Source organism: Hyperoodon ampullatus, assembly GCF_949752795.1.
Source record: "Hyperoodon ampullatus genome assembly, chromosome: 5".
NCBI classification, from domain to species: domain Eukaryota; kingdom Metazoa; phylum Chordata; class Mammalia; order Artiodactyla; family Ziphiidae; genus Hyperoodon; species Hyperoodon ampullatus.
In genome coordinates, this window is record NC_136918.1 from 123,925,107 (window position 1) to 123,947,899 (window position 22,793).

The 22,793-nt window shown below is 31.0% G+C and overlaps 1 protein-coding gene across 4 annotated transcripts in view; it reads left to right on the forward strand.

The window, feature by feature from the left end:
* NCAM2 (neural cell adhesion molecule 2) overlaps positions 1–22,793 on the forward strand; it is a gene marked incomplete at both ends in the record, with an annotated part of 481,818 nt that overhangs the window by 432,898 nt on the left and 26,127 nt on the right. For 3 of the 4 annotated variants that reach the window (XM_079704995.1, XM_079704996.1, XM_079704998.1), the window contains one exon: positions 10,139–10,319. In XM_079704995.1, the coding sequence (XP_079561121.1) occupies positions 10,139–10,319 (181 nt within the window). Of the gene's footprint in view, positions 1–10,138; positions 10,320–16,693; positions 16,801–22,793 lie in introns of those variants that run through there. The other variant, XM_079704997.1, reaches the window with a different exon arrangement.

The window sequence follows — 22,793 nt, forward strand, 5'->3', positions numbered from 1 at the left end:
ATAGGAATTCAAATGTTAATTTTACATTGTTGAAATTCATCATTATATGTTGTAGAATGTTTGCTTGTTTGTTTGTTTTTTGTAAAATCTTAGTGTACATAATCAAAATAATGCTATGGTTTTCATCTTGTGATTTTTAAACTTAGCAACATTTCAGCAATGAGATATCATTTTCCCTGTTTTTCTGACAAGGTTAGCAGGATATTTCACCTTCCACTCTGCTTGATTTTGGTAACTTCAAGCTAAGCTATCTTCTCAACTTTAGTTAATGTAGGTAGGATAAACAAATCACATCTCAAATTTACTTTATTATTCATTTTCATGAATTATTAAATTATTATTAACTCAAAATACATTTATTATTTAATATGGATTTTACAAAATAAATCACCTTAATCAACATTTTAAAAAGAATGGCTTCATTTAACTTGAGAAAGAGGGAATAGATTTCTTCAAGTTTAATTAGCACTAATATGGGACTTTGGACAGCTCAAAGCTGCCCTGGGACTTGTCTTCTATGCAGGGGATGAAGGGTGTCCTCTAGTTGCAGAGTGATGAAGGAAGTCACCTGATAGATTTTGCCTTCATCTGAAAATGACTTCAAAGTCCACTAGAAGTGATTTCTGTTAACAACTTTGCCATAAGAACCATTGAATATTTGTGTCTACTATGGAATATGTTAAAAGTGGAAGACAATTTTAATTAAAATTTGTAAGGTTTATTTACTAATGATTATGATTATCTCCATAATACTTTGTCAATTCTATTATTTTAATTTTGTTTCATTTTCCATCCTTTCAAAATTCACTTTAATATGTTTAATAAATTCCCTTAAATTTGTTTCTGTGACAAAATTATGTGCAGCTATCATTTTTAATTCACATACATCTTTTTGTATTCCAACACTTACTCATTTCTTGGAATTTTTGAAATGTAACACTGAATTTAAATTTTTTTCTGGCTTCTAGTTGGCATGATTACTTTTTTGTGTTTGTTTGTTTTATAGTGTCAGTGTAATGGTGGCCTCACAAAACAGATTGAAAAATATTCCTCTTTTTTTTCTCCACATCAGGCAAACCTTGGAAATTTAGGTGATCATTTTATTTTTAATTTATTTTTTCCCTTCTGTTTTACTAATGTTTATGATTAGGCCCATAATGTCTCAATTTCATATTTATGTTTATTGAACACCTATTAATACTTTCCAAGTTTGTTATATTTTAGAAAATAGTGTAATTGCTCCTTAATAGTACATAGATGAATTTTAACTGTTTTCCCACAAATCCACAATTTTCTAAATTATAATGTTGCTGCTTTTAAATTCAAACATCTAAATATTTTCATTTTTTAAAAATAATTTTTATTGGAGTATGGTTGCTTTACAATGTTGTGTTAGCTTCTACTGCACAACAAAATGAGTCAGCCATACACATACAGATATCCCCTCCCTTTTGGACTTCTCTTCCATTTAGGTTACCACAGTGCATTAGGTAGAGTTCCCTGTGCTGTACAATATGTTTCCATCAGTTGTCTATTTTATACGTAGTATCCAAACATCTCAATTCTGAGGGATAGTAAAAAGGAGTCTAATTTTGAGTAGCATACGTCAACAATTAATTTTAGACACCAGTTCAGTCTTTTACATTTCCAACTGATATCCCCTTCCTAGGACCACTCTTTGTTGCAGGCTTCAAGCTGGGGATGATGAACAGCTGTGTGTGTCTTATCGGTAATCTGCTATGGAGGCTTCATGCCTCCCTTCTAAAATAACTCTGAAAGGCTCACTTGTCTCTCTATGAATCTGATGGTGTTTCAGTAGTCAAGCCAGGTTTCTTGGTCATTCTTATTTGACCATCTGGAAACTCTTTGGAAGGGAAAGAGTCTCTCTGTAAGGGTCATACACTTAAATCAAATTAGTGGGAATTAAACTGGGATAAAAGAACTTGAATGCAGATTGTGGCCTACAGTTGCACCCAGAAAATTTTATGGCACAAAATCCAGATGTATGGTAAGAATTTGTAGGTAACCTCAATGAAATCCCATGGTGAACCTTGAAATTCAATGACAAGTTGTAAAAATATGCTTAATATACTCTCTATATGTGTAATTTCTACCTAAAACTAAAAGCTGTGCTTGTCTTGGCCATTTGAAGAGTTGATATTGGAAATAACACAAATGTTATATTGACTTTAACCAGAATCATTAATTTCAGTTGATGATGGCAAATATTTATTCTTTCAAATTGTATCTTTTCTGCATCTATTAGTGAGTTCTATTAATACAGCATGCATATGTCGGAATGCTGTGACTGTTCAGCTATACAGTCAGGTGTCCAAATTGTTTGTCCTGATATTCTTTCATCCTTAACATGTTGGCTTTTGTCTTCATATAGATTATCTTGTGTTCATAAGACGTTGCCATCACATCTACCTTTAGAACGTGAAGAGAGCAAAAAGAACAAAAGGAGCATTAGGCTGTTTAAGCTTAATTTTTCTGTTTTTCCAACAATACCATACACATTTTTCATAAACTCCACGAAGCAGAATTAGAATTATGTCTCATTAGATAGAATATGTCTCATGACCACCACTAAAAGAAAGGTGTTATAATTGGGAGTTGGGTCAGCTAAACAATGGAGTCTTCAACATACTGTTAAAGTAATTACCTATATTATTATAAAGGCTGTCTTAGTCTGCTAGGGCTGCCATAACAAAATGCCACAGACCAAGTGGCTTTAACAACACAAATGTATTTTCTCACATTTCTGGAGTCTGGAAGATCAAAGTTTCAGCAGGTTTAGTTTTTCCCAAGGCCTCTCTCCTTGGCTTCTGGATGGCTACCATCTTGCTGTGTCCTCACATGGCCTTTTGTCTGTGCACACACATCTCTGGTATTTCTTCCTCTTCTTATGAAAATACAAGTCCTCTTAGGGCTTGGATTAGGGCTCCATCCTAAGGACCTCATGTAACCATAATTACCTCTTTTAAAGGCTACATCTCCTAATAGAATCACATTGGATATTAGAACATTAACATATGAATTTGTGAGGGTGTACACAATTTAGTCCATAACAGTGCCCCTGTCATGAATCCTATGTATCTAAAAAAGCACATTATTGGCACTTTGGGTGGCATAACAGTGGTCCATCCAGAACCACCCATTACAGTATGTTTAGCATCTCCCACCTCCACTCACTCTATTGCAAATAGTGGTCCCAGTCATTGTTGAAATGAAAATGTTCACTGGAGTATCACTACATCTGTTTAGAGCCAATTAGATTCACAAAATGGAAATAGACATTCAAGGGGAAATATATGTATATATTTGAAAACATAAATTGCTGTTTAAAATGCTGACCAAGTTTTCTTTGGTTTCCTTAATGTGTATTAGAATTAGTCTTCTATGAGAAATTATGTGTGAAACATACAAGGACACAGATAAGTAGTGTTATAGATAAGTAAATTGTTAACTATAATAAGATTAGAAAATTTTGAGTGATTCAAATTTAGATAGATCATCAATATATTTTACCTTTACATGTAGCAAATGTGGCTCCACCTCAGATTAAAACTTGAAAAAGAAAAAGTTCTGTTTTCATTAAATCTCTAGCTTCCATTATTTTGCCTTTCTTCTCCCCACCCCGCCCCCAACCAGCCTAATGTTAGCAATGTCCTGCTTTTGCCTATTTACTCAATACCTGTGTTTACTCCACCAGTAAAAGAAAGTTTTAGTTTCTCCCCAATTCCATCTTATTTCTGTCCTGCCAACCCTCTCCTCTTAATTTCCAAGAGCCAGCTTTATCTAACTACAAAAATTACTAGTGGATCTCATTTTAAATGTTGTAATGAAAATGATTGGTTGCATAATTCAAACATAGCTATAATTGATGGATAATCAATTACTGGGTTACTGCTCTAAAGCTTATTAGCATTTTAGCAGGAAACATTGTTTTATTAGTAGAACTTTTGGCTTCTACGGTAAGATTTGTAAAAGTAATTCCTCATATCCTTTGTATTTCAAGGAAGGTATTGTTAACTCTTGGAAGAAAAAAAAAAAAATATATATATATATATATATAATCATACATAAAGTGATTTTTTTCACATTTTTTAATGGACAAACTGAACCTTACAGAATTTGGGTGACTTGGTCACCTGTGGGGATGGGGAACAAAACATGAGACTTTATAGCAGAAACGCTTTTGCAGCAGTAAGGGCTGAATTGAAATTTGCCTGTGGAGATTGTATTGACTCCTCATCCACTGTCCCATCTTAACTCAATCGCCTAGGACCTGTGCCTCCAAATGCAACCATTCTGATCCACTTCATCTTTACCATATGGTTTAGTGGTATGCCTTGTACTCCAATACACTAAAATCATCTCCATATTCCTATGTTTTTCTTTCTCTCCCTTTACCACTTCCTCCATCCTGCAAATATCATGCTCTGCAGGCCCAATTGCAAATTCCAAGATACAGTATAAAGTTATATTTATTTGGTCAAACAACAGCCCATCTTGGGGAGGAATAATTTTCTCCCCATTTTTTTTCTCAACAGGTTACTTCTTCATATTAAAAACTTTCATGTTCAAGATTCAGTTGCTAAATGTTTATAGCTGCAACTACCTTTATATTTGCACTTGTAATTGAAATAATAACTATTTCAAAAATAACTTATTACTATTCTTTCTATGATTCTGAGCTACTTCATTGATTAGTTCCTCAAACTGCATGAATTCCACAGTGGAATAAAGTGCAGCTGAACAACTTAAAATTTTATTTAGCCATATGTAATGCATTTTTTAGTTGGATAACCTCTATGGAAATAAAATAGGTAAATTTGGAAAGTAAGGAACACTCTTATGAGTTTTAGTTGATTGCTTCTTTGACCCTACCTTTCAACTCCCCTGTACACAAGACTATATGTTTTATAAGCTAGGAAACAAAATTGAGATAATATGTTCCTTATGTGAGTGTTGATTTATAGCAGACATTGAATCTGAATATTTAAACCTGCATTTCACTGGAAAAGGAAGACTAATCATATTGTAATATAGAGAATGTTTAACTTCCTATAGATTATGAATCAGGAAACACATTATTCTGTGTTATCCTGTAGTAGATAGAGCACACAACTTTGTTCAGTGGCTTATTAAGAAGACAGAATCTATTAGAACAGAACTAGAGTAATAAAAGCAGAATTAGATGCCTCCATGGACCCAATATGAAAATTAACATCTCTAATAAGTCAGTGAGATTAAACAATGTATTTGGAGAACAAAGACAAGCATTAATCTCATAACGTGTATAGAAAAAATTAAAGCAGTTATTCTATGTACAGAATACTCTTACCTACTTCACATTGTAATGTCAAAAGAACTCTATATAATTTAATAAATACTTTTGTACATGTTTCCATTAGTTTTTCACTGTTTTCTCTCTAATTTGATGATAGGTATTGGATCATAACTATCATTTAGTGTTGGTACATTAAATAGATTTTCTGAGCTAAGAAGGGTTAAATAAAATTAGTGACCTAACATCAATTTTGAGGAATATACTATAGGGACTAGAAAGACTGCTGTAGCATGTGTTTCTAGGTCATAATTGACCTTCTTAAGCCTGACTTAAAGTCTGGAAAGTTGTATCTCAATGGCCATCGAAAAAGAAAAGTTAATTTTGAAAAGGGTATTTAAATAATAAATAAGTAGAATTGGGGTTTTGTTGTTGCGGGAACTTATTTTCTAATAAATTATTAATAGTTTATGAATAACTTATTTTCTCATTTAATTATGTCTAGGTGTGTATATTGACATTTCTTTAAAGCCAACAGTTTAAGTTTTGAAATATCTTCCAACATTGAATAGCTATGGACATTAAAGAGTACTGAACTTTTTGGTATTTTTTTTTCTTTGCTGTTAGTGAAAATGATGATTTTTATTCATCCTTGTATCGTTAGCATCAAATAGACTAATTGTTGTCTGAATGAATAAATGCATTGATGACAATAAATGAGTTAGTCTATATTGTGCAATTACAAATGATCCTGTATCTAGATTAATAAATACAAGAATTAATAAATGCAAGGGAAAACACTTGCACTGTGTGAATTTTCATGGGATGTGAGAACACAGAAGGTGATGAATGGGAAAAATTAGTACTTATTTATCCCTAAAGAAGTACCTCGATGATGGAGAGTAGGAATCAATAAAGTAGGGTCCAGTTTACAAAATTTTACCAAGCTTCAGGACCTGGAACAAAGGCAGTTTGAATCAACTATAATAACGTTAAAAAAGAGATTAGAATTTGAAACTCTCCTAAAAACTTCCAAACCTTGCATTTTTCCCAATCACAGCAGAGTGTGTGTGTGTGTGTTTGTGTGTGTGTGTAAATTATCCAGATTGCTAAATCACCTCTCATATTCAGAGTAGCAAACAGAGCTTGAGAGAATTTGGGGGCCTTCTGTAAGGTCATACAAGTAGTGAATAGCTGAACCAGGCTACTGGAAGTCCAGGAACCAGGAACTGCCTTGCATGGGAACACACAATCTTAAATCGTAACACAGTGCAATCACAGGAATTTTAAAATTAATCAGGTTAATACAAGCTCACCTCCTCTATTGTCCTCTCTTTTTATAATTATTCAGTTTTTACTTAAGATGATGTTGACCATATATATCCTGAGACTTTGAAAAGAAAGTTAGTAGATTTCTTCTTAGTATGAATAAAAGCAGTCAAGGAGTCATCTACAGATAAGCAAACCAAAACCCTCTCCATCTCTCCTCCACTCTTCTCTCTATACAGCTGATAGCAGATATTTCCCTATATGCTGACATTATGATTTTAGAATAAATTTTAAGGAGTCCCCTTAATGGTCATATGGCCCTGCTATCTATGTTTCGACAAAAAGAATTGCTTAAAAGAAACTATATCAAAGCAAAATGACCATATTTTTTGCAATAGCTGCCCTTCAACATTTAACTGGCTTATTAATAATAGACATATTCAGCAAATCATCTCATTGAATTACCTAGGGGAACTTTTTGCATCTAGATTATCTTAAATTGTTCCCTCAGCATTTAAGTTCTGTAAATGAGGCACTCTACAAATGCATAAATGAGATTTTGATGCCTAGGAAAGTATAGGGTAACACCCACTTTATTTTTTTCCCCCATTATTTCCTACATTCCCTAGGAATAGCAATTAAGGGATTAAAAAGCCTCCTTGTCTAATGGTGAATGGAAGATGAAATTGATTCAAATTGGGGAAATTATTAGAACTCCTTTCGGTTCCTTATGCCATCAGCCCAACTATCTAAAATGATGGAGGGGCTTTTAATTTATCAGGCTAAGAGCTTCAACAGTTGAAAGTTAAGTGACTGGAAATTCACAAGAGACTATCTGCATACCTTGGGCTTGTCAGGAAGTTTCACTTCAAATACTCAATTCTCAGAAATAGTAGTTTTGGAGAATAACCTAAAGGACGTGAAGTCTCTTCGTCCCTCTGTATAATAAATTGTATGCTAGGGTAATCCAGATATCAGCTGTTGGCTTAATTCTGGCTCTTTCACCCACATCTCCACTAAGATCCAAAGCAAAACTCAACTCTGGATTTCCACACAAATATTCACTTTCACCAAGCATTTGATAATAAATTAGAACTTATACTTAATTATTGACGTAAGGGGACATCCACAGGGGCAACTCTCTACCGCTTTGTGTAACTTTGTCCTTATCTGATCATTCAGTCTTCCTACTCCTCATCTTCTCCTTTCTGTATATGTGTCTATATACAATTTACAATATATCAAAGATTTATATATGTATTTTACTGTTTATATGTATGTTTGTATATATATGTCATATATCATATGATCTAAAATTATTTGTCAGTGGAGATTTTTGTTAGCTTTATATATATTTTTTGGTCAATACTTATGAAGTGTTTTTACATGTACTTAAAACAATACACATACAGTGTCTGTTTTTACATCTCCCAGTGGTTGTGCATGTTTCTGAGGTTTTCAATCATTTTGCCTATTCTTTTGGATCAAAACTTCTGTGAAGGAATCACATCTTCATTCACTAGGTGAGGATGAATGAAAATAAAATGGTACTGGAGTTTCTTATTTCCAGCAAAGTTGACATTACTTCCCCAGAGAAAACCTTCCTGATTCCTCGACTCTATTAGTTCTCCCTATTATATGCTCCCCAAACACCCTCTTGTTTTTCAAAGAACTCATGTCTTCCTTCAGTGTTGGTTTGTAAACTCCAAAATAAGGATTTGTACATGTTTTATTCACTGCTGTGTTCATAGTTCCTGAACAGTCTCACTATCCACTAAAGACTGAATAATTGATGAATGAACTGATGAAGAAAGGGATGTTGGGACAATCCTGGCTAATGACACAGCTATTCTAAGCAATTCAAAAACACACCTAAATTTATTTCTAAACTTTACTAGTCATTTAATGACTTAGACAAGTTACAAGGTTTCTGGTCCAAACTGTTGTTTTCCAGTGGCTTTTCAGTACACTTCATAACACTGGACACCAGCCCAGTCTAATAAATTAGTCAGTTTATAAGTTTCAAAAAGCAAGGGCATTTACCTCTTGTTTATATGATAACTTTAAGTGCTTGTCCGAAACACTTGGAGGGGGGTAGTATCTCCAGTTTTAGATGAAGCAACAAAAGAGGCCAGCCGACTTCCTCTGTAATAAAAGTTCTATGGAACCAATTAAGTCGGAAAAGAAAATCACAGTATGGTACCAAAACTGTAATGTGGTCTTATTTCCTTTTGAAGGATACTTAATATTTGTAGTACCATCAATTTAATGCAATCATGAATTGAACTTCCACAATTTGATTTTAGATAATAAATCTTAATTTTTCACTATAAATGTAGAAAACATTGTTATTCTTTCTAGTCAAATAAACATTGTAAAATATTGGCTCAACATAACGTAATACGGGGCTGAGCTCTGAGGTTAAAAAAAGATTGACTAATTGATCTATTGATCTGTTTATATATCTATATTTCTATTTATCACTATGTCCAGGTTACAATTTATTTATAATTACACCTCTGGGAAATTGAGATTTTCAGTGGCAGTGATGGATTATTGGATTATTAGATATGTGATTTCAGAGAAAATATAATTTCATTTCTGTATAGTTATTATGGAAATTCTTTCTTTTTAATAATAGCTGTCATTTGTTAAGTGTTTATGATTCTTAATGCCCTGGAATATACAATTTACTCAGTTTTCCTCTTTGCTTCCTCATGAAAGCTAACAGAGGCAGCTGCTACCCTCATTTCTGTAATGTAGATGAGGAACACAGGCAGAGGTTACCATTTAAACTTTAAATGGTTAACATATGGCTCAGCTGAATGCTCACATTGCTTAGGATAGTTTAATCCATAAAATTATTTCAATTATCTGTAGTCATAGTATTTTTTTAAAGGGTTATTCAAATAGCATGTTGTCCAAAACATTTATTTTAGAAAAAGATTCTGGATTTAAGTGTAGAATGTTCAGGATAGGATAACATATTTTATTTTCTTATGTTAATAATTTATTTAACAGGTAATAATTTTTCTTGTATGTTGCTTCATTATAAGTCCAAAACATCATAGTAATAAAAAAAATGATAATGGAAATTTAAACATATTTTAAAATTCCAGACTTTATTTGTAAGACACTTTACTACCCACTGCCTGCCCTGCTCCAAACATTAAAGTCTCTGGAGATTATTTTAATGGGTATGTTAAGCTTTTTCTATATATAATATTTTGTTTTCCCTGTTCACATGATTATTAATAATCAACAAAGTGGCTAAACAGCAAACTGATATATGTGAAATTAAAAAAAAAATCTTAATGGAGGTGAATTATCATTTGAATCATCAAGGATTAATTATGAATTTTCACTCCAGCTAATTTAAAAACAGTTACAATTTTGTGGGAAAATCTTAGAAATAACTTCATCTATATACAACTTCATTTATCCCAGTGGATGAGAAAGTATCCTTTTTTTTTTGATATAATAAACCCACTTGTTCCATTTCAAGATAACTTTTTTTTAAAGATCACAACTTTAGTGCATGAGTATTTACAAAATATATTTGTATTGTCTTTACAGAAAGATAAAGAAGACCAGTGGCTAGAGAAAAAAGTGCAGGGGAATAAAGACCACATTATTTTAGAGCATCTACAGTGGACAATGGGGTATGAAGTTCAAATTACAGCTGCCAATAGATTGGGATATTCAGAACCAACAGTCTATGAGTTCAGCATGCCACCAAAACCCAACATTATTAAAGGTAAGCAAACTATATGCTTTCTTAGGCTGAAAATAAATATGATGGTATCTTTTATAACCCCTCTGGATTTTTTCTTAACATTGAAAACATAATTTTATAGAAGGAAGTATAAATTCTAGGTTCTAATCATGATCATTTACATGTCTTAATAAAGATTTCTCAGTTGCTCTTGCCATAAAAGATTGGTTCATTTGTAAATGCACTTTGACAACTTTAGTGGTTGAAGTGGTAGAGAGAGAATGAGCAGAGGGGGATGATGGAGGATAAGAGAAACTGTTGAAAATCAACATGAAAAATATTAGTTGAGACCAGAAAAAACTTTTGCAAAGGAGAAAACTTCTCTGCCAAATACATGGGGCCTGGTCCTTCACTTCTGGGAAAATGAGCCCATTCATTCCTGACTAAGCAAGTTGAGTTTGGAAAGAAAAAAATTATCACACAATGAGATACACCCGCAGAAAGAACTATGAATAGAGTTTCAAAGAAGCTCAAAAAGTTGCAGGACACTCATTATTGGTGGTCACAGCACACTGGTGGCTACCTTTATTAGGGAATAGTGCTTACATTATTTTATGCTAGTGATATTGTCAAAGTCTACAGGAGGGATATTAATTTTTTTTTCAGATACATGCTATAGAGGTGAAGATGCAAGAATTTGTTCTGATTCATAGTCAGTTAATTCTGTTAATGAGTTGTCGTATTTGTCATATTTTAACATTCATCATTCCTTTACGTATTTAAAATTTTTAAATTTAAAATTTATACATACATGTATATATACACATATACTCTTTATATATAGATAGAGACATCAGAGCTGCATATTCATAAACAAGATTTATTTAAGTCATATTATAATAGAGTATCAATACTACATAATATTTTTGAGACTGGAAAAAAATTCGTCAGTTCAGTCATGCTATTTAATCCTCTTGTAATTTCAAATTAATATTAATTTAATTAGTATGACTTTGTTATACATCATCTTTTAATTGAAAGCAGCTTTATACAATTAATCTTTCTATAAAAAAGTAATTACTATTGGTTTTATGGTTTAAAAGTAATTTATATCATGGCTTTGTATTGCTAGTATTAATTAATAAGTGCTTCCAATTATAATTTGAAATTAGGAAGTTGGAAGTATCTAGAAATAATATGGATAGCTGGGTATCATATTGTAGTGGTACTTTTTATAATTTACAAAGTACTTCTGCAGTTATTGTCTCATTTTATTCTTGAATCTGAGTTGAGCAACAAAGAGTTAGAGTTATCCTCATTTTACAGATGCAGTTTTGAGAGGCTAAAGTATTTGTTCAATGTCAGAGCTACATTAAATCATATGACAAATCCCATTTCCTTAAAAGGTGATACACCTAATAAAAAGAATGGTTGAATGAGCTATTAACTTCATTGTTTCTGTGAGTTTTAAACATTAATAAATGCTTCTACAGTTATAATGCATTATGTTTGTAGTAATTATCCTCTATGCAGATATCAGGAACATGATATAAATATGATTTTTAATCTGAGTCAGAATCTTCAAAGGAGGATTGCAAGAGCAAACTTCATCCTCCTACATCTTTTTTTAAAATAGATCTTTATTGGAGTATAATTGTTTCACAATGTTGTGCTAGTTTCTGTTGTACACCAAAGTGAATCAGCCATATGCATACATATATCCCCATATCCACTCTCTCTTGAGCCTCCCTCCCTCCCTCCCTATCCCACCCCTCTAGGTCGTCACACAGCACCGCGCTGATCTCCCTGTGCTATGCTGCTGAAGAGACATGTACCACAATGTTCGTTGCAGCACTATTTACAACATCCTCCTACATCTTTTATTTAGCTCATACACTTGGAGGGAATAATTATTTTTATCAAGATAAAAATGAATATTTTTTGAAATGGAAGGCAATATTTTAGTTATATTTTATAGATAAAATGCAAACTGTAAATAAAATAGATTTCAGGCATGCTACTTTACATTATACTCCCAGAGTCCCTGTTATGCTGTTTTTATAAGAAACTGCTGTTTATAAAACCAATAGTAAGTATAAACCAAAAGATAAATAAAGATAGAATATATATGAAGAACATATATATGAAGAATATATATATATATAATATATGTATATATAAAATATATATATATATAATATATATATAAAATATATATATATATATATATATATGGAGGCACAAAAATAACTAAAGTATGCTATGATGCATTTACTATAAAAATATTTTGTTTCAGTTTTGGAAAGTTAGTTTGTGGACAGTGCTTAGAAGGAAAATGCTTTATAGTTTCAACTTTGCTCTTGTCATTTAACTTCTCTTGATATGTATTTCCTAATGTCTAAGCTAGTTTCTTCTGGTTCTGCAATATTAATATTTATTCATTCATTCGTTCCAGTTATTCACTGGGGTCTTGCTTTGTGGAAAGTACTGTGATGAGTGCAGAGGAATTATTTGTGAAAAGTACAGAGCTGGTTCTTGTACTCAAAGACTATACAATCTAGTAGGGAAGATAGACATTATTCAAGAATTAGAATAACCACCAAGTAATTACAACTAAGAGACATGCTGGTGCAGTGTGCTGCCATGAGAGCCTTTGGCAAGTATACCTAACTTATAGGGGTAGGTGAGACTTGAGAAAGGATTCCCTTGGAAAGTGACTTTCTGAAAGAAACTTGTAAGGAAGTAGACTTCCAGGGAAAGTGTCTTATATGGAATAAGTCTCTGAAAGAAGAAAGAATTTGATTTGCTTTAAGAACTAGGAAAAAAATGGCTGGGAGAGAACCTGGAGGTGTGTGAACAAAAATAAGGATACTGAGAGATATGTGACCCAACCAATCCAAGGTCTTCTAAAAACCATGTAAATAATTTTAAAACAGATCCTGAAAGTCATAAGAAATCATTTGAAGCAGGGAAATTATATGAATAGATAGACATTACAGACAGATTAATCTTGCTCATCGGGATAGAAGCAAGAGATGGATGAACATGAATGCTTGAAAAAATACGATAACCATAGAAAAAGAAAGCAATGAATAAATTCCAGACACATTGTAGATGTAGATTAACCTGCCTGTGTAACAGAATAGATTCAGTAGATACTGATGACTTTCTCAGGATGAAGAATCGTATAAACAGAGCAGGATCTGGAGAGTAAGGGTCAAACATAAATTGGTTTGGTATTCGTTAGGTTTGAAATGTCAAATAGATGTTAGATATGTGTGTATGGAGATGAGAAGACGGCCATGGCTTGGAAATATACATTATGATATTTTCAACCTTAACATATAATTGGTATTTAAAGCCTGGGTGGGGATAAAACCACACAGTGAGTAATGTCTAAGCTCTATGAGAAATAGTTGATGTCTGTGATACTCATAGATGTTTCCCAGTACCCAATACCAGTACTTAGAAGGGTGACTGGCACAACATTAATGTTCAGGGGGTGCTTCTTGAGTTACTGAAGAATAGAGTGTTAAGAACCATGTCCTGTATAACCATGTTATACAGGACGAGGAAACCCCTCCCTCTCCCAATGAGACTAGAGTTCCTGGAAAAACATAAGACTGTAGTATCTTGTAAGTTAAAAGACAGTCATATTTCCAGAAGAAATTTATCAATCACATTTGCCCCTTCAGATGCTGCTGGGAGGTCAACAACTCAACTGAAAGAGATGTGAAATGTGCTTATTACATACATCTCTGCTGAAGTGCTTAGGAGAGAAATTAGGTAGGAATGAACTGAGGATTGTATGGGAGGTTAGCAGGTTTAGAGTCCATGTTAATTTATACTTTCAAGAAGCTCTGTATGAAGGTGAGCAGAGGGGGAAAAATAGTCAGTGTTAGAAGGACTTTTATGATGAAAAATGCTAGCACGTGTTTCACATCTGATGAAACAGATCAAGCAGTCAAGGAAAAGTCAGACATAGAGATGTACAGACAAAGCTATCTGAGAAGGTAGGAGATAGAATTCATCCCCTCTCAACTATACAGATGACACAAAAACAGAGTATCTTACTGGAAAAGGGAAAGATAAAATAATTATTTTATCTATAAAATGTCACAAAATAATGTCTAATTTACTGTGACTGAATCCAGAGACTGCTAAGGTCTCATGGAAAGCCAGATCAAAGACGTACACTTATAGTTCAAGAATTGTTTGATTTAGCTCTGGGAGGATTCTTGGGACAATTTTATAAGCTGCAATAGTTGATGGTGAATTTGGGAGCCTTTAAACCCACAAAATACTATAGAGTTAAAATTATGTATCAGCAAAATAAGAAAAAAATGATCCTCATATACCTTCATCATAATTACTCATAGTTATATAATTTCTAATTCCATTTTAAAATACACATTATAAATTCAAACATATTTTAAATTAGTTATGTATAATAAACTAGCAACTCTTAAGCCTTATTTAATTTGGAGAATATATGGAGTTTAAAAGTTAATTTCGTTTTAATTTATGTTTTAAATAGCATGCATTGTAAACTGTCCAAATAAAGTTTATGGACTTTGAATTTAAAAACCCATTACTTATGTGCATTCAGATATATTTAGCTCTTTGAGTAAAGCAGCAAGCTAAATCTAGAGTACATTTATTTGTTGGACTGAGGGACTATTTTTTAACAATAGACTTACCTTACATTCTTATGTCATATATTCTATTGATAATAATGGCTTTTCTATGTATGTATCTTAGTGGATACCGCATTTCTCCATAGTTCATGATTCTGATTTGAAACTATTTTATGATTAATAATATTTTCCTTTCTTCACTTATTAAATGTGTTTATTTTGAAAGCTGTGTTCCTTGATTTACATAGAAACAGAGTGTGCAAAATCACAATTATGTTCTCTTTTGTAATATTCATACAGCATAATTACATCTCATTTTATTTTATAAACAATGAAAATATTGGGTAGTGATGACAAATTAATTCTTGTAAAACTGATTACAAAACCATCTATGGAACTAGAGGCTGTTAAAATGATATTTATTGATTTGTTGTGTAATTTTAATGACTAAAAATATTCCTAACTCGGTAGAATGAGTATAATCTAATGCCATAAAAAATTCTTGGAGATAAAATGATTCTGAAAAAAATTTTCACCATTTCTTTTGGCTTTAGGACATGTTTAATATTGTTTGTTTTAACCAAAAACAAAACAAAACAAAACCCTTAGTAAATGTCTTCCTTTTTCTTCTCTTGTTACTCTGAATTGAAAACATATCTAATTTTAACATAAACTCTCAATATAATTTGATGGAAAATAATTGCATCCATACCAAGAAGTGACATAGATCATCACCAATAAATATATTGCTAAAATTTTTCAGTTAATTTTGATTTTAATGGACTTTTGTGATTATACTTATAATGAACAGTAGAGTAAAATTATTTTGATAGCATTCAACTCTAGTTCCAGCAAGACTAGTATACCCTTTCATCTCCAAATAACTCAACATGAACGGAAAACAAAGCAGTCAAGTGCATGGCAAATACTAAAATGCTTTCTTAAGGTTATGATTGTTTTAGAATTTAAATTAAAGAAATTCTGAAACAGTGGTGAAATTAAAGTTCAGTTAATTGGGAAAAACTTCATTTTAACTCTGAAAATCTCAGTCAAATCTAAATATTAATGATACATGCAAAATAATATTTATTTGGTTTAGTACATAATGCGAAAGTAAATTTCTGTAAATTATTTTCATGATCTTTGTTTCTCAAAATTATTTTAAATGAGCAACAATAACGTATGTCTAGAGTATACCTATGGCCAGTTGAATTAATGTTCCTTGCTTTTATTCTTTTGAAAATTTTCACTGTGTGAACTTATCGTTTTCAATTATATTTCTTGGTACTTCATTCATTATTAAAAATATAACTACTTCTATTAAATATGTTTTATAGGAAAATACGATAGCAGAAAAAAAACCTAGCAGCAAACATTGCAGAATATGATGAGCTCATATTTAAGTAACAGTGTGAATTTATCAGTAGCACAGTGGAATGACTGGTGATTGTTTTCTAATAAGTTGTATCTTCATTAAAAAAATATTTAAGATGTTCACATTTAAGAAATCAATGATAGAACTGAGTTATGTTTTTAATATGTGACAACTATTTAGAAGGGTTTTATACTAGATTTTTAAAATTCTTTGTCTTGTATCAAAATAATTTTTGTAAGTAATTAGTAATGGCTTTGTGTACATCTTGTATTAATTATTTTCTCTTTTTTTCTTTCCTACTGTCACTTTTTTCTTTTCCTTTATTTTCATGTTTGTAACTCTATTCTTTATTCCTTAATTATTTTTTTCTTGTTCTACTTTCAAAAATAATTTTCATCATGCAGATAAATGCTGTGAAGCGAATAAAGGGGAAAATGGAAGCCAGTCATGGCAGCTGAATGCTGCTGGGTTTTCTTTCATTATAGCCATAAGTTTGTCTTGCATGTTTTAATGTTGCTATATCATCTATTTCCTTTTATTCCCTGCAAATTTTCAAGGCTAATCTAAAATTATAATAAAATATTTTCTAAGCTCCAACTAATTGTGCACCTATCCTTACCCATGAATAGTTAGCCTTTTTTCCCTTCCCCAAATTGTTGACCTTTAAAGTAGATAATTTGTCAGAAAATCACAGAAGGAAACTGAACCAGGGTTGTTTCTTCCAAGTACTAGTTCACAGCGTAGCTTGTTTCATTCTAAATTTTTAATTTCTAAAGTTGAGCTTATTAAATATCATGTCACTTTTATTTGGAACTTAAGCGTTTGCTATATCTTAGCTTTCATTTGATTATTTTACAAATATAACTCAATATCCATGGCCATACATTGCATAAGTAGAAATTTTATTATGTAGAATTGTAGATCTTTTATACTGGTTTGGACTGTTATTCTTTTAAATGTAAGTTTCCAACTTTATAAACATTTATAATATTTCATTGTTTTTACCATTTATATAAAATATAAACCTGATAACTTTTATTATATTAGATGTGTATCCTATTGTGGGGCCTTATTTTCTTTTTATTGACTTAAAATGTCATAAGGAATAAAAGTGAAACTTAGGTTTTTTTCTTCAATTTGAAAACCAATTTTTAAAAATCCAGAATTTTTTCATTAAGTGAAAATATCTACTTCAGTTGCCCCCAAATAAATAAAACTTAAGTTTGAATATGTTTAAAAAGTTGCACCCTGTGCACTAGATTGGAATTGTGTTTTGAGGTGGCATCAAGTATTCATGTTCTAACAATATGTATACTTATTTATTACTTTTTCCTTGACACCTGAGTCAATTTCTTTGCAAGGATCAGAGAGAGAAGTAAATATTTTAGCTACTACTTTCAAGAAGAGGAAATTGAGATGAGAGGGAGGTGTTACTATATTCCAGCTCTCAGAGGAGATTCCTCTGGATTTGAGGGAGTAACATGAGTAATGATTTTTGTTTTCACATTTTCATTCATCACAAAATGAGAAAAGAGTGTTTTGTGCTTTTTACTCCCAACCACATGCTAGCAAGTGATTCTTACTACTCACTCAGGACAATTAGCAGGCAATCAGATTTATATATATTAGCAAGAGTGACTGTAACTTACATGGTAAATCAAATTATTGGTTTCTGGGCTTTGAGATTCATTCAACAAAATCAATTTGTTTGGTTGCATGAAAGTATTCTCTGTCTTTAAAGAAATACCTACAGGATCCTATCATGTAACGTCTAGAGATAGACCTGCCTTTGGTAGTCTGTTTTCTGTAATTTATCTTTTCCATACTCTTTGCTGTCCACTGCTGTACATTTTTTTTTTTCTTTTGAGCTAGCAACAGACCTGTAGAATGCAGAAGTGACACATCCACAGATTAAACACACTTATTTCTCCCCTGCTGAGACAAAGGGATTTCCCAATTCCAATTTTTGCAGTGTGGGGATTTAAGCTATTTATTGGGAATGTTTGATTTTTCAAATTAAAAGAGCCAATGTTCTGTTTATTGAAGAACTAATTATAATTGCATACTACACTCCATGATTGCATATCACATTCCATGAGTTGTGATAAGACTTGTAGATATGTTGATTACTCACATGTAACAAGTGCTGGGAAAGAAAGGAGTTCCAATAACATTTCCATGAACAATTTTTCCCATTCATTATAACCTGACTGGATCTCTCCAATAAATTGTAAGTACTTCCATGAGAAAGTCATATAAATTATCTTGATTTATTTCATGATTACAAAATGCTTTTGTGAAGAACATGTAATATATCTTTAGTAAGATAAAAAAGTTGATTTTTATTTGAAATTTTATATTCTATAACTCAAATTCACCAACGGTGATAAGAAGAACACAGTCTGGTTTGCATGATACCTAGACTAACATTTGGACAGTTCAGAAAAGAACCTAAACTTGGAATTCTAATATCTTAGAATTAGTTACACTTAATGAGTGGTTCATTTAGATTTTTTAAATATCTAAGTACAGTTCAAGATATTAATCCTAAAATTAATGACCTATTTATCCTTTGGCTAAATGTTTATTCTTAGATTAACAGTTATTTTACAGTTTTAAGATATGCATAAATTTTTAAAAATTCTCAGATATCTTAAAATGATCGACTCTGTGCTTTGTTGTATACCTATAAGAAATAGGAAAGCACAAAACTATAAACAATTCAGCTATTGCATTTCAACAAATGAAACCATAGAGATTGTAAATTACCTTCTTGGATTTGTTAAATATCTTAATAATATGTAAGTGTTGCTGAATTATCTTTTTTATTACTTGAGCTTTACTCTTGTTATATGCAACCATAAAGTCTGACAGCACGTTTATTGTCTAATGAATGTCTGCTGTAGGTCTAAGTAAATGTGACTGATAAGCAAGACATAAAAATTCTCCCAAGTATCACCCAATAATTCTTTTTCATCCAGTGGATTTTTAAATAAAATTCTGTGTCTGAAATGTATAAATATGAACTTTTGTGTAAGGTGAGTTTTGTTATTCATTGTGTATAATCAGAAATATGTACCTATGTTTATTGATGTGTATATCTTATCATCCAATGTTAAAATCATTTTAAAAGTTTGTTTTGACCATATTATACCAGTAGTAAACTTAGATTGATTTGCTTATGCATAATCGCCATTATCTGCATGTGAAGTATCATGATTAATTTTTTATGTAAACCTGAAATCTCCTTTTTTCTTCTCCCAATTTTTTGAAGTCTATCATTTTCTCCATTTATCCTTCAGCCTTACATGTCTCTCTACCCCAATTCAAACTCTAATTATTTATCATATAGCTTTAAGGCCCATCAAACCACATTTTAGATATGCTAACAGATTAAGACTAGGAGGTAGTAGTAAAATCTTCTTTCCTATGAAATTTTTTCTTACATGGAAGAACCTTAAGTAAATTGTCATTTTTATTTTTATGTCCTAATACTATTATTCATTGGGAATAGGTAGATTTTATAAACTCTATACCCATCCTCTTTCCCAAGCCATTATGGAAGTGTACATATGTGCATCAATTACTGGTAGACAAGAGCAAGATTGAAACACCTAAAGACTTTCTTCCTTTTTCTTAAAATTTTTTTTTCCTATTTTTTTCTTAGCTTAAAATATCTCAAGTGTTTAACAATTTTAAATAAATAAATAAATTCTAGACATTTGATTAACATTATGTATGTCAATTACATAAAACAAATAATTGCACAAATAATTTTATTGCAGATAATTTTGACTTTTTGAGTATTCAACATTTCTTTTAAAATTAATAATTAAAATTACAACTATGCATAGTAGTTCATAGGTTATACAATTTGGGTTAATTTGGAAATCATTATACAACTCAAACATTTTCTATTTAAGAATTCCCATTAATTATATTTAATTTAAATTAAAACTTAAATAAGGAAAATTCCACAATGATTTCAAGTCTGGACATTTGGATTTATGGTTATTCATTTATATTGAACAAAATAGCATATGCAAGGAAGAAATAGGCCAGGTACTTTTAGATCTGGATGAGTACTTTCAGATACATGCAAAGTATTTTATTTATTCATATGGTATACCTACACTAAGAATGAAGGAATAAAATTTTTAATTACAAATCATTTTAGATTACAAATCATTTTAGTAATTCAAGATGGATATTTACATCACCAATACAATAGTTAGGTGTGTTTGGACCTAGCTTTCAAAAATAGCTAATATTATATATAATATTTTCAGTTTATAGTAGTTAACTAAGAAATATCTCTAGTCATGTAAAATTATCTGAAAATCTCCACCCATTTGTTTTTGCTTATGATATTAGCAGCATTAATAGCTTTAAATAAATAAGCTGTTATGACACGACCTAAATTAAATATTGTCATTTATATATTTTTTAGCCCTTATGCATTAGGATTTCGCTCAATGAATAAAGATACAGGATCACGAAGTTCATACTTAAGTGTGTAATTTTATGTATTTTATTATGGTTCAAATCTGTGGGGCACAATGTTATATCCTTTAAACCGCTTTTGAATAAGTACAAATTAAGTAGGCTTTCTCTTACTTGGTTTTATATCCTTTCATTCTTCCTTCCAATTGTTTTTTCCTAATATTCTCTCCCTCCCACTCTCCTTCCCCCCTATCCTCCCTCTCTCTCTTCCTCCCTCTCAATTTCTGGTCATGAATAAATACAATGCATTTCTTCTATTCTTTTTCTGTTAATATCTGTTAAATTGTAAAATTTCAGAATTTGTGATATGTATATATGTCACAAATCCTTCAACAAGTCTAATGCGTTGAATGGGTAGCTTAAATTTATATATTTCAAATTATTAGTGATATGAATATCTTACAAATAGCACTGAAATAATTTCAATATAAATTTAAATTGGTAAAAACTATATCTAAATCGGCTGATTATGTCATTTTTAAAAAGGAGTATTATTTAATCACTATCAACACTCAATAGAAAATCTTAGAATTCAGAAAATATTAACAGAGTAAACTTTAGGTCTTAACTAAAGAAAAAAATCTAATATCTAATTAACATATTCTTTTCCAAATCACAATCTAAACTAGAGTATTTTTCTAGAGTTAACATTTTTAATGTTTAAAAGTTGTAGTATCTCTCTTTACTACCTGGTGCTTAAAAACTTGTTATAATACATAAAGATTATAAAAATTAGCAGCATCTCAATATTAATGTAAGGGAATGGATTCAGTAAATATAAATCTAATTTAATTGTTCTGAAATAAAGCAGAGATGGGAGCTTAATATCAATTCTTTGTTTTCCAAATACCCTTAGTTTCTTTTTCTTACCTAAGATTATGAACCAGATAAACATCTCTTAAAGTCATCCTCCCCTCTTTCATGGCTATTAACTAATTGGAAGCCTAAAATACTGGTCCCTAAATATTACAGAAATAATGGATTATTCTATAACATCAATTTTTAGCTACTATTTAGCAAAATTGAAAAACAAAATATCCAAGGAAAGCACATATGTTCAAAAGTTCTTTTAGTATATCTGAGGTGATTTGAACTGCAAAAGATGTCCTCATGCTTTTGTTAGTAGACTATTATTTGACCTACTTTTTAAAGATATGCTCATTCAAGTGTAATTAAATTTTGTGTGAACGAATCTAATGTTGGTTGTATTAAGCCTAGATATATTGCAAAATTTCTTAACTTGTGTATGTTCAAATTAAATTCAGTTATTCTTTATCACTCCATTTTAAGTAATAGAAATATAGTTACACATTGCAAATATTGCATAATATTCAGAGGTAGCATAATTTTTAATTATACCATATTTATTTTATTTTATCTATGTACTAAATGGGATTACAAAATAAATCTCCAGCAAATCTTTTTTTTCCCTAAAAGCAAGCAATTAAAATTTACTGTTTCTAAGAACATCCATAATTCATGAATTTCTTTCAAGAATATTTTTATCTCACATCTTACATTGATTTTACGTGTAACACTTCTCTTTTAAAGTGACTATTGCTGATCATTTTAATTGCATTCGTTTTCATCATAGCTTATTTTCTTGAAATAAAATGTATGTTATATATGTATTGTCCTCAGTATCATCTCTTATTTAAAATCCCTGACATAATATCCAGCACTATGTGTAATCCTATGCATGAGTTTCATAGTATATTAAATGTCATTTTATTTTCTGTATTTCTGTGTCTTCATTGTTGTAATAAAGAAAACTGAGGAAAACCTTTGTTATATGTGTTTTCTTTATTACTGGTACAAACGTTTTCTGTCTTGTGTGTTTTCATTTCTAACTTGATCAGATTCAATATCTCAATGTAATAAACATATGATCATTGAGTGATTTCTCTTTTGGTTTAAATAATAAATCAGCAGCAGGCTCATACTGGAAATATAATTTAGGAACAATACCAAATACTGTTACTTTTGTAGTAAACTAGTTCT